This window comes from Aspergillus japonicus (assembly GCF_003184785.1).
Source record: "Aspergillus japonicus CBS 114.51 unplaced genomic scaffold BO86scaffold_36, whole genome shotgun sequence".
Classification (NCBI taxonomy): domain Eukaryota; kingdom Fungi; phylum Ascomycota; class Eurotiomycetes; order Eurotiales; family Aspergillaceae; genus Aspergillus; species Aspergillus japonicus.
Window position 1 is genome coordinate 88230 of NW_020291673.1, and position 12191 is coordinate 100420.

At 51.8% G+C, this 12191-nt stretch overlaps 4 protein-coding genes across 4 annotated transcripts; 3 read left to right on the plus strand and 1 right to left on the minus strand.

The window, feature by feature from the left end:
* Positions 1-302: 302 nt before the first annotated feature.
* Positions 303-1250, minus strand: BO86DRAFT_130866 (histone H3 family protein). The gene is made up of 2 exons (XM_025666099.1): positions 912-1250; positions 303-852 (listed from the first exon to the last, which is right to left on the minus strand). The coding sequence occupies exons 1-2, from the start codon at positions 1147-1149 to the stop codon at positions 506-508; spliced, it is 585 nt and encodes a 194-aa protein (XP_025526135.1). The 5' UTR covers positions 1150-1250; the 3' UTR covers positions 303-505.
* Positions 1251-1950: 700 nt separating this feature from the next.
* Positions 1951-2772, plus strand: derA (putative ER-associated proteolytic system protein Der1; the record flags this gene model as incomplete). Its single annotated transcript, XM_025668134.1, has 2 exons — positions 1951-2139; positions 2236-2772. 2 exons carry the CDS (start codon positions 1951-1953, stop codon positions 2770-2772), a joined length of 726 nt encoding a protein of 241 aa, XP_025526136.1.
* Positions 2773-9011: 6239 nt separating this feature from the next.
* BO86DRAFT_420173 (glycosyltransferase family 32 protein) lies at positions 9012-10203 on the plus strand (the record flags this gene model as incomplete). Its single annotated transcript, XM_025675183.1, has 3 exons — positions 9012-9290; positions 9353-9508; positions 9559-10203. The coding sequence occupies 3 exons, from the start codon at positions 9012-9014 to the stop codon at positions 10201-10203; spliced, it is 1080 nt and encodes a 359-aa protein (XP_025526137.1).
* A 693-nt stretch (positions 10204-10896) lies between these two features.
* On the plus strand, positions 10897-12156 carry BO86DRAFT_341817 (uncharacterized protein). The gene is made up of 2 exons (XM_025669090.1): positions 10897-11685; positions 11834-12156. The coding sequence occupies exons 1-2, from the start codon at positions 11349-11351 to the stop codon at positions 12139-12141; spliced, it is 645 nt and encodes a 214-aa protein (XP_025526138.1). The 5' UTR covers positions 10897-11348; the 3' UTR covers positions 12142-12156.
* The last annotated feature ends 35 nt before the right edge of the window (positions 12157-12191 follow it).

The window sequence follows — 12191 nt, forward strand, 5'->3', positions numbered from 1 at the left end:
ACTCCGTTCACCTTGGATTTTCTCCGTACGCCTGCGCGCAAGAAGCCCTATACACCCAGCTGAATAAGGAAAAGGAAAAGCGATGACGCAAAGCAACATAATCCGGACCCCTCGAGAGTTTTGATCGAATAGAAACAGGGATGCAAGTCGAGTCTCGGGAACAAAGAGAACGAACGGTAGGTGGAGTCGGAGGAGAAAAGTGAGATTTTCGAGCCGGGAACTTCCAGCATGGAAGGTTGGAGGGGTGGTGAGTGAAACGTCGAGAGCTCGAATTAAACAAAGACGGTTTCCAGGTTCGATGTGTTCCACGAAAGCCCGCTAACTTTGGCTCGACTGCTGCTGCATTCTGTTCTGATGCTCTCAGGTGGTCCTGAAAACGGGTTATAAGCTCTAACCAACCCTTGTTCGGCTAGAAGATGGAATAGCAAGAGACAACATCAAGGAAATGAGATCGGATGTTGTTTTTTTTCCTATTATTTCAAGCATGTTGAAAAGAGATCCCCGTCTAACCCAGACCACCCCAGACACCCCGGATGCGTCGCGCAAGCTGGATATCCTTCTGCATGATGGTCACGCGCTTGGCGTGGATGGCGCAGAGATTGGTGTCCTCGAAAAGATGGACCAGGAACGCCTCGGCGGCTTCCTGGAGGGCCAAGATCGCATGCGATTGCCAGCGCAGCTCGGAGCCGACTTCGGCGGGGAGAAGGTCCAGGGCGACCTCGCGGACCAGTCGCGCGAATGGCAGCTTTCTGATGAGCAGGTCGAATGAGCGTTGGTAATGGCGGATTTCCTTCAGGGCAACCGTTCCAGGTTTGTACCGGCGACGACGACCTGTGGGGGTGGGATCGCCCGCTATAGGATCCCGTTAGATGCTTGGTTTTGGTGACTGTCGAGGAAGAGGGCAAACGTACGTTCAACATTAGATGTCCTGGGCGCTTTAGCCGGCCGCTTGCCTTTGGTGACACCCGCGGGTTTGCGCCCGCGAGCGGCGGGGGATTTAGTCGCAGCTGGGGCAGTCGATGGGCCAGCAGCAGCGGCGGCGGCACCATCATCAGCAGCAGCAGCAGCAGTAGCAGCACCAGCGGGGGCAGCCGTTGATTTCCGTGGCCCAGCATTTGACTTGCGACCGCGCCCTGTCTTAGGAGGCATGTTGAAATCTGTGTTTATTCGGTATACTCGGGGGTGAAGAACAAATTGGTCGTCAATGTGAGGAATTTTGCACGAGTCCCTCCTGCTGCAGCTTGCAGATGGTCAACCACTGGGGTTTGACCGTGAGCCTCCGAGTTCGAGTCTTCTCGTGCGAGGGCAAGCTAGAGAGGAGCGGAAGGGGAGACAAGTTCTCGAGCCAAGAATGTTGTTATTTTTGTTGCACCGTTTGTTTGGATTTTTAGCTTTGGTCCGTCACGAACCGCTGGGACAGCTTTGCTTGGTAGACTTTGCAGTCTTTTGTTGCAATTCCAAGTTGGGGCGGATGGATGGGCTCAGTTCAATTACTGTATGTATGGAAGGGAGTGCATGCAATCGGATAAAGGTGGGATTTGGAGATCCCAGCCACCTGCATTTCCGTGACGCGTGGGGGACCGCGTTTCCCTTTCGGCTTCAAGCGCGCGCGTGTGAGTGCATAGCTTACTAAGTCAGGTCAGGTCATCCAGACATAAGCTTATAGCTTACTAAGTAGCTACTGTTTTGCCTCAGGCAAAAAGGCCAGCTAGCTAGTAGTGAGTATCAAGCACAGCTCCCAATCTTATCAGTTCAAGTTAAGTTGCCTACATCACCATCGATCCATCCTATCCCATTCCTTTACTTTCTCTTCCACCCCCCCCCCTTCTTCATCCCGTGCCAATTTCTACTCCGGTCAATTGCTACTCTTATCTTACCTACATCCACTTAGAGAAGAGATAGAGCAATCTCAATCTCGCTAATCCATTCCGCCTTCCACTCCAAAACACAATGGCCGCCATCTGGGGTAACGGCGGGCAGGCTGGCCAGTTCCCGCTTGAACAATGGTTCTATGAAATGCCTCCCGTGACACGCTGGTGGACAGCTGCCACCGTCGTCACGTCGGTATTGGTCCAGTGCCATGTCCTCACTCCCTTTCAGCTATTCTACAGCTTTCGCGCCGTATATGTAAAGTCTCAGGTATGTTGCGCGCGGTCCGGAGCAAAGGCAGGCGCCCGCTGCCGGCCGTTTAGTGATAGTGATAGTGACGACGCCCAAGCTAACCGTGATGTGCAGTACTGGCGCTTGCTGACCACTTTTCTCTACTTTGGACCATTGAACCTCGATCTACTGTTCCATGTCTTCTTCTTGCAGCGGTACTCGCGCCTCTTGGAAGAGTCGTCGGGTCGGTCGCCAGCCCATTTCTCCTGGCTGCTGTTCTACGCCATGGCCTCTCTTCTTTTGCTTTCGCCATTTCTCTCGCTGCCTTTCCTCGGAAGCGCCCTCTCGTCGAGTCTGGTTTACATCTGGAGCCGTCGCAACCCGGACACTCGCCTGAGCTTCCTCGGGATGTTGGTGTTCTCGGCGCCCTATCTCCCCTGGGTGCTGATGGCGTTCAGTCTGGTCGTCCACGGGATTGTGCCCAAGGACGAAATCTGCGGTGTCGTGGTTGGACATGTCTGGTACTTCTTTAATGATGTCTACCCATCGCTGCATGGTGGCCATCGGCCTTTCGATCCCCCAGCCTGGTGGGTCCGGCTGTTTGAGCCCGCGACTGGCGATGCGAATGGTGGTCTCGCTGCCACTGCTGGCGCCGCACCTGAGATTCGATGAGCGGTTGTCGAAGGCTGAGACTTGCAAGTGGAATGCATGCTGGGGAAAATCGCAGACCGAGACCTATTACCTGTGAAGCACACGAGCCTCTTTCCAAACCAGAAATTTCTCGGTTGAAGACCGCGACGTGCAGGGGGACATGCGCACTTGAAAGTACAGAATCCACAGCACATTTCGATAATGGCAGCATCTCTGCATGTTGGGGCGCTCCCTCAGATGCGTCTGGAGGTCATTTGATATGGTGGTGCAAGGGCTATTTGCGCCACCATCGCTTTCTCGTTCGACTAGCCGGAGGTGTTATGCAGCCTGTCGCATTGTCGAAGCGTCGCACGTGGGCGCAAGCATCAGACTTATTTGCTGGCTGGGTCGAGCGAAAGATGTGGTCTTCTAAAAGGGGAATGGAAAGTTTTGAACCGAAGATGCCCGGTGGATATTCCGTGACCTAGGCGTCTGTCGGAGGACTTTGTGACTTTGTTTCTTCTGCACGTTGAGCTCTTTAGCGAGTTACATTGGATATACCCCTGTTGTAATGCACATATTGATCATGTTGTGATATGATTTCGGAAAGAAGCGAACTCAGATAGAACCTCCAGCAAATAAGGAGGGGGGAGGGTAAATGATACTACTACTGTATGTGCATGACAGGGTCAGAACCTGAACGGCCTGGCCTGCCCACGTGTACTGTAGATCCCCCAATGCCGGGGGTTAGAAAATCTCCGCATGACCGGGGAGGAGCCTGAGCGATGGTAGTGGGCTTAACCGCCGACGAGTCGACGACTTGCGATGTACACAGTGGTAAAGTCAGTCGACTCTGCAGCTGCGCTTGGATCTCTCCCCTCCTATCGCATCTTCCATCCACGTGCCACCACACTGGTCTCTACACCTACACCATGGGCCTTTCACGAGAATCCGTCAGGGTTCCTGGCAACGTAGCCAGCCTTCTTCCTTGGCCCACGTAGTGATCATCCTTCGCTACCTTGTTGATGCTCCAGCCACCCTTGCACTGGTTGGTCCGTCACGACGGTATAGCATCGAAATTTCAGAAGGGGCGTCCGGGTTTCCCACGGCGACAACCGGGGGAGCAATTTAATTATGTAGTGGGGTGGGTTTCGATGATGATATTGTCATTTGTGGCCAGACACGAATGCGGGGTTGTTGAGAGAGGCCGACGACGTTAAGTACTGGGCTGTATAACTACTTGTAGTACTTAGTTAACTACCATGTGAAGTCCCTCCTCCTGCCTCAGGCAGAGGTTTATTGTCCAGAGATGAGAATTGAGTTAATCGTGTACAGTACTAGGTACTGTACATTATTATGAGGGGGAGGGAGGATTATCGGGAAATCAAACTGCGATGTGCGTGCGAGGTTCCGAAACTACTCGTAGAGTAGGAGGATTGATCGTCGCTGCTTCTTGTGCAAGGGGCAGGGTCCAGGGAGGAGGGACCTTCCGTGTATCTATCTGTCTCCCAGAAAGAGACTAAGTTAAGGAGATGGATGTTTCATTTCTGTTGCATATGAAGCCAAGATTTCGAATCTCGGAGGCGAGGCCTGGATCGTGTCCATGTGTCCTGTACAGTACTGTACTGTGTAGGAACACCTTGGCATTCCTGCTCAGGCAGGGTACGAGTACGAAGGTACAGTCTTGGACTCTTGGCCACAAATGCGGTCGGCCAGAGAGAATCCACCGCCCGGCGACCGGAGAAAATGTCCTTGGAAGTTGGAAGGGAAAAGGTGAAACAAGCCCCCCGGTAATAGCTGGTCTAGCACAACATCCACCACGGCACCATCTGCTTGTCCACGCGTCTGACAGTCTAATCGGCGAGTAGGACGAAAGGATCTGACTTAAAGCATGGAACCTTGACAAGCCGTGGGTCGACGGGGAAGCCATTGAAGGAAGAGTGGGCCGGGGCGGTTTCGTTTGGTTTTCTCGGTCGGTGTTTGGAAATGGTTTTGTCGAGGGTCGTCGAGCAGGAGAACCGAGGTTGGTTCAAATCTGGGGATAACTCTTTTTCCTCTCTTGACGAGTAGATTTTGTCCCCCCCTAGTGGCAAAATGATCAGGTGTCACTATCTTCCAGAGGTCGTATCTATGAGTGGAGGGTCAGCTGCTAACACGGATACATACATCCTTCTGTACTATGGTACTCGATAAATTTGATGCCCATTCGACTCGACTCGACTCGACTCTCGACTAGTCTCTCGAATTGATTCCCAAATCTCCATCTGTCAAATCTCACGCACAGGTTTGTGGAGCCCGGAGGCAGCAGTTCACTAGTCGGAGTCCCACCCATTCCAGAATCCAGAGAGTCGGTCGGCGAGTCGGCGGGAAAGTCGCCCGGTCGCCGGGCATCGTACTCGTAAATGCATAACCGTTCCGACGGAGTTTGGTTCGGTTGTTGGCTGGCCTTGGAATACTTAACGAGGCTCAGCTTGTGATGAACGGTCGTGCACAGAGACGATGATGTAGTGCCACACATTCATTGTGGCTGGGAATCCTGGAACCAGGACTCTCCGTACTCCGTACTCTGTGCTGTGGCAAGCAACCGTCGACCTTGGAATCGGCTGGCCTGGTTTTCCTTCTGCCTAAAGGGTCCTGCTGCTGCTGCTGCTGTTGTTGTTGTTTATGCCCCGCTTCTTATCTTCGATTCCTCTCACTTGTTGCGATGTCACCATGTGATAGGATCCGTGCTGGTGTACTATCTATATTACTCAAAGCTAACTTCAAAGGAACTAGCATTTACAGATTCGATGTGGTGTTGCCAAAAGACTAAATCTAGCCTTTTCATTACACTACATCGAATTTAAGCACACTGCGGCGAGCAAGCTTCCCTGTTATATAGGGGTGCTGTGGATTACAGGCCCCATACGGAGTACACATGCCCTGTTTGCACGCATTAAACAACTGACTCACTTATACAGCACAGTTCATACATTCTACACTGGCCGGCCTCGCCGACTTGGGCTAGGCAGCCATCGAGCTGGTTTCCATCTATCTCTCAACAATGAACACTTGTCATGTCTATGGACGAAATCTGGCCAATCACATCTATGGAGGTCCTCAGATGACAGTGGCTGTAATTTACACTTTGCCGGTGAATTAAATTGTGGCTAATCAAGCTTTATAGCCAGTAAAATCCTTGCAGCATAGTATACTGGTAGTATGCTTCCCCATATCCAAGCCACTGAGTACAGCTGGGCCCCCGCGATGTATGCCCGAGATGGCAGTTGCGAGTAATCGGCATAGATAAAAGGGGCGGTTACTCGCGCGGGTGGTAGTTCCTGTCGAGGATCTTGTCATCACAAGGTACTTGTCGCATGCACACTGATCGGGGTCGGAGGAAGTGAAGCTGTCTGGACTTGCATGAATACAGTATGAGACACCGGCCAATCGCATTGGAAAGGTAAATTGGTTCTATCTGTCGGCTTTCTTTATGCAGCAGGCCTGCATGCGCAACCCGGGCATTGGGGGTGTTTTACCTCCGTTCCAAACTTAGATCCTTGGAAGCATGCTCCGGGGCAATGAGCATTGAGAAATTCGAGATCAAACTGCATTCCCGCATGCTGACCTGACACACGCACAGCTTTGGACTGAAATCTGCCAAGTAAGGAACTCGTCAGGGATTGAGAAGTTAAGACAAGACCGAAAGGTCGTGATCTTAGTCAGCGGGAAATTGGCTTGACTGCCAAACACCTCCCTACGAAGCTCTCCGGACTATTGACAAACATTCGAAGGTGGTTGCAATAAAAATGAACAGAATTGAGATCGAATCATCAATAGACTAGACTAGCTCTTGGCTTAGGGCTTCCTCAATCTGTACTAACTATTGCTCACCCAAACTCTCCGACTTGCGGGTACTGTACAAGGTATAGACATGATCAGATCATTCGGTTTCCTCCCCAACAATAATTCAACAATTGACGCTCGAGCAGGGGATACCTATGATTTCCCGCTAATATCACCTCCTAGTGTCAATCATGATTTTACGAGGATTGGCTACTGCGCGGCTCATTTCAATGCCCGGTCAATGCCCGGGAAACACTTATCTTTCAATCCCATGGGCATTTCGTGTGTTTTGGGGAGGATGTTTGCACCTTTCGAGGTCTGCGTAATAATTGTCGGTCCTCGGATGGATTTGGCGGAGCCACAGTTAATCTTAACTTTCATTGAGTCGCCCGGGGCCGAAGTTCGCTCTAAGCTAGCAATTCGACTACTGTAGTCTACTGTACCCAAACGGAAGAGTTTTCTCCCTCTTCCCTCTTCCCTCTTCCAAGTTCGTTCTTCTGGGGGTGGTTTGCCAACGCCGCGGTGGGATATCATTTGGCCGAGCCGTGATGGCTCAGGGCTGTGCTTTTTGAGGCCCATTTCCGCGGCACCAATCAACAAGTGGATATCTGGCACCACGCTTTTCCACCACCGCGAGGCTGGAAATGATTAGCGCACTGGACTAAACTCAACTCTCGAACGTTATTCAACGTGTTGACTTTTTGAGGAATCAGAATGAGCGAGTTTTCTTCGAGGATCGGTCTGTACAGCCACCTGCCAAGTGGCAACGCGTCTTGTTCGCCTCAAGTCAAGGAATGAGCCTCCTGACTTCGAGTGATTGGTCGTTTGGGGGAAGTGACAACTTGACGCACAACCGTCATGTCTGTACCTAGTAGGCAGTGCAATAATGTAAGTTACGGAGTAGGCGATGATGTAGGTATGTATGTAAGTAAGTATGCAGCAGCTCAAGCAGGCGCCCAGCGGCAAAGCAGCAGACGGGATTCAGCATTGCCCCGAGGACCCAGAAACTTCCCACTAAACGAGTACCGAGTAGAGTTGCCTCTCAAGTCTAATCCTAATTTAGTAGAAGAGGAACCCGACTTCGCTGAAAATGATTTAGTGGCGGAGGCTTAGCACTGGCAGCAACGCAAACCTTTCCCCATACAACAGGCGGTGGAAAAGGAAAAAAAGGATTCTATGATGGGTCCAAGATCCACTGTTGTCCACTCTCAGTCTCTCTTCCTTTTTCCCCCACTGTTAGCCCCCCCTCCCCTCCTCCCCTTTCACACACCCATTCATCCATCCCCTGGTTTGAGTGACGGATGTCTGTTTGGACTTTGGACCTCCCTCCCCCTTCTCCAGTGAGACCCAGTTAAACCATGGGCCGTTGTTGACGCTTCGCGCGCGCTCTCTCTCTCTCTCTCTCTCTCTCTCTCTCTCTCTCTTCCGCTCGCTTTCTCCGTCTTCTCCTCAACAACCTCCGTTTCTACCCCCCCCCCCCAAAGGATCCCTTCTCTCTTAACTAGTCAATCCATTGTCTGTTTCCCGCCACACTCTCTACTTTAAATATTATTTCTTACTGCTTTGTTGCTAAGGCACCGTCCGTTCCTTTGGCTCGCCTAGCTTTCTTTTCGCCCTCTGCCTATCACATACATAGTCCTTCTTTTTTGTCCCAGTTGATGGACTAGTAAATTACGCACTCCTTTCTTATTATTTGTCCACCTGGTTAAATCGATCCCCTCCCTCCATACCTATTCAATCAATTCCTTCTCTTGCCTCCTCTTTTCCTTTTTTCCCCAAATAAATTTACCCCCCCCCCCCACGCTCCCCAATCCCAGCGTCTTTACTGGGGGCTTGGTTCACTACGGGAACCTAATAATAATCACCACTTTATCTATCACCACCTGCCATCCCCGTGGTCACTGCTCTATTATCTTTCCTTTCTTCACTCCTACGCCAGTCCTTGCCTTGTTTAGTTACCCGTGTGAGCATTTATCCTTTCAACCATCAGACCGGTCTCCATTTAGGGTTACTCTAAAAGGAAAAGGGGGAAACGTTACCAGGAAATCTCACGGCCGCCATTCCTTAATTCGACCTCCCTTCAACCTCAACACTTTTTTCTCTCTCTCTCTCCCCTCCATTGCCATTGCATTGCCATTGCATTTACTCGATTTGACCTCGACGTCCATGTTGTCTGGTTTTCGAGGACAATAAGGTTTTTCGTCTATCTCCGCACTGCGTTGCTTTCTCCGCCGCCGTGTTTACTCTGCGGGGAAATCTATCTGGCTGTGGTGTAGTCTGGCTATATCGGTCTCGCGGCCCTTTCGTTCCTTCCCGCCGCGGTCAACACGACGTCACGACACACTGGACTTGCATCAATTGATACTGCATCCTTGCAGCGCTTCTCGGTTTCGACAATTGTTCCCAATTCACCTTAACAGGAGGCGTCCTTCAGACCCCCTACTCCCTCTTTCATCATGCGGCGCGGTGTCTTGATCTTCCTCCTCGTCAACCTCCTCATAGTCACCTTTCTGGTGCGCAGTGTCTTCACGCTTCTGTCGCTACTCGTGGAAGATGCTTCCGCCGACGCCATTCATCGTGCCGAGCTCCCCTCGCCGAATTCCAGTTTGATCGAACAACGGCCGCAAATCATCCCGAAAATCATTCACCAGACCTACAAGAACGAGACGATCCCCGAGGTGTGGAGAGAAGCTCAGCAGAGCTGCATTGACCTGCACCCTGACTACGAGTACATTGTATGTCACCTGCCATTGACGAAGATTTAAGCCTAAGACTAACACAAGTTTGCTCGAAACAGCTGTGGACGAACGAGAAGTCGCGCGAGTTTATCGCCAACGAATACCCCTGGTTCCTCGAGACCTTTGATGGCTACAAGTACCCGATTCAGCGGGCAGACTCGATTAGATACTTTGTTCTGGCCCACTACGGTGGCACCTACATTGACCTTGACGATGTGCGTATGATTTCCTGTCGCTGGAGACCCTGTTATTGACCGATTCGCAGGGATGCAATCGTCGCCTTGATCCTCTTCTCGCATACCCTGCTTGGGTGCGCCGCACGGTTCCCACCGGTATTTCCAATGACGCTATGGGCTCTGTCCCACAGCATCCCTTCTTCTTGCGCGTGATCGAGCTATTGCAGTCTTATGATCGCCATTGGCTTCTGCCGTATATCACCGTGATGTACTCCACCGGCCCACTCTTCCTCTCGGTGATTTGGAAGGAATACATGCAAACCTCTCCGAGCGAGTCGGCACGTGTGCGCATCTTGATGAAGGACGAGTACAACAAGCACTCATGGAGTTTCTTCACTCACCATGTGGGTAACAGCTGGCATGGCAAAGATGCCCGTCTGATCTTCTGGATGGGCCAGCACTGGATGTTCCTCACCGTTCTCGGTTTCATTCTGGCTGCCGTGGTCGGGTTCGCCCTCTGGTGGCTCTACGTTCGGGTTATGGTGCTTGGTTCGAAGTACCGCTACCGTTATGCAAAGATCCCTTCTTTCGTGACGGGCTCTCGGTTACCCTCTCCGACGAGAATGTCGCGTCGTATGATGCCCACTCTTCTTCGTCGGGTCAGCTTCAAGGAAGACGAGGAAGCGAACGGTGTTACGGAAACTTCCTATGAACTCTACAGTCGTCGTGATTAATTGCTTCGACTGACAACGCGTACCTTTTCAGTCTTTCCGCGTTGGGACTTGATGACATCCTACTTTTCCTCTACCATTTTAATGTCTCCCGATTTCGTCGGGAATTTCCGTCCAGTTTCTGAAGTGCATGTACGGAGTTCGGGAGGGGGACATGGGGTTTGGCCGAGATGCTTTCCAAGCATTGGGTTCCTTGTACATGTTTTTGGCAAGATACTTTGATCTATGCGCGGGCGTTCTGCAAGGCAGCGCACGTGTGTTGTATCTGGCTTTCTTTCTTGGATGTCTTACACCTTTTTTCTTTCTTTGCCTTCGATTCTTCACTGTCTGTTTACCCTTTTACATCTTTTACTCCTTTCCTACCCCACCCATAGACTTGCGATTGATTTTGGGTAGAGAGTTGTTTGAAATTCCAGTCACAGATGCCTGGTGCTGCTGGGACCGCTGAATGAAACCCTGTGGTGGCTTGCCACCTTACTATGAAGATCTGCATATTCTAGCATCGCCCGAGTAAATTTAGAGGTTATATGTGCGGTACTTAAGAGTGAATCAGTTCATTTAGTTGGGTACATTCGAGGGTTGAGATCAGTCACGGACCGGTGAAACACTTGGCCATTCAGCATGGACCAATGAGGGTGGCGCAGGGCGGAATAAGCGCACTGCCGACTGAAAACAATTTATAGACGGAGGAAGGTTCCCACTTGATCTCACTTCGCCTCAGGGTCGACTCCAATCATGAGGTGCAAGATGGGAGTGGATGTTGAAGGATGACACACAGCCGCACAGGGTGTTGGGCTGAAGTGATCTTCAGGGCGTGGTTGGCGGGGAAGATTGACAGAGTACGAGGGTCTGCTCCACATATTTCTGAGGGGTCTTCATCCTGAAGGAATGTCAATCATGGCCAGGCATACTCTGAGTCTGGGCGCTCGAGGGAGGTGACATAGGCAGATTTCTGAGAGATTCTTAAGCCCCTTGATTTTCCTGTTTGTCTGTTGAGAATTGATTCTCTATTGATATCCATTCGTACTTGATAGTGATTTGGAGTTCCGTTGTATACATACTGTACACATACTACCCACCCATTACCCTAACCCTACTTTCTTGGTTGCGTTTACGCTACATACACACCTCCATCCAAACCATCCACGATGAAGACCTTTTCCCTCACCAGCATCCTTCTCCTCTCCCCCCTCTTGATTCACGCCGCCCCCACGGGCCAGGGTCAGCTGTGCACTCGGGATTCAACGGCAATCACCAGCGAGCAGATCCAAACCATTGCCCCCACGTCCAACACCTGCGCCAACGCCCCGGCCGTCGGCGAGTGTGCGACCTCCGACACGGCAGCCTCCAGCATCTCTAAATCCTTCCAAACCTACGGGGTGACCAACAAAGCCGAGCAGGCCGCGGTGATCGGCCTGATGGCGTTCGAGAGTGGGGATTTCAAGTACAACAAGAATCATTACCCGGGTGTGGCGGGCCAGGGCAGTAAGTGCTTCCAGCTCTTTTTGGGGGGGGGGGCTAGTTTTTCTCAGCTCACTCCCTTAATCCGCGTTCTCCCCCACCCTTTTTGAATGGGTTTGTTTTGTTTTGTAAGGAGAGAGAATATATATATTGATGAACGTCATACGTATAGCTCGAAACATGCAGTCACCCGCCTTCAACGCCAAGTACGCGGCGTCGATCCCCGCCCTCGCCGACTCGCTCAAGGCCGTCAATGGGGATGCAGCGGGCACGTTGGATCTGCTGCGTGCGGTCCCGGAGTATGACTTTGGGTCCGGCGCGTGGTTCCTCACCACCCAGTGTACTTCCAGTGTGCGTGGCCAGCTGCAGCAGGGCACTCAGGCGGGCTGGGAGGCGTTCATTACCGGCTGCGTGGGGACGGCTGCTAATGATGATCGGAAGGCTTATTGGAGTCGGGCTGTTGAGGCTCTGGGGGTCTGAGGTGAGGGTCTTAGGGGTCAGGGGAGAAGGGGGTGTTCTTTCTGAGGAGG

Excerpts from the sequence above, each read along its gene's own strand:
- BO86DRAFT_341817 (XM_025669090.1), top strand. The coding sequence starts at position 11,349 with ATGAAGACCTTTTCCCTCACCAGCATCCTTCTCCTCTCCCCCCTCTTG. Across the intron at positions 11,686-11,833 it reads GGGTGTGGCGGGCCAGGGCA|CTCGAAACATGCAGTCACCC; the intron begins GTAAGTGCTTCC and ends TCATACGTATAG.
- BO86DRAFT_130866 (XM_025666099.1), bottom strand. The coding sequence starts at position 1,149 with ATGCCTCCTAAGACAGGGCGCGGTCGCAAGTCAAATGCTGGGCCACGG. Across the intron at positions 853-911 it reads CAGGACATCTAATGTTGAAC|CGGGCGATCCCACCCCCACA; the intron begins GTACGTTTGCCC and ends GGGATCCTATAG.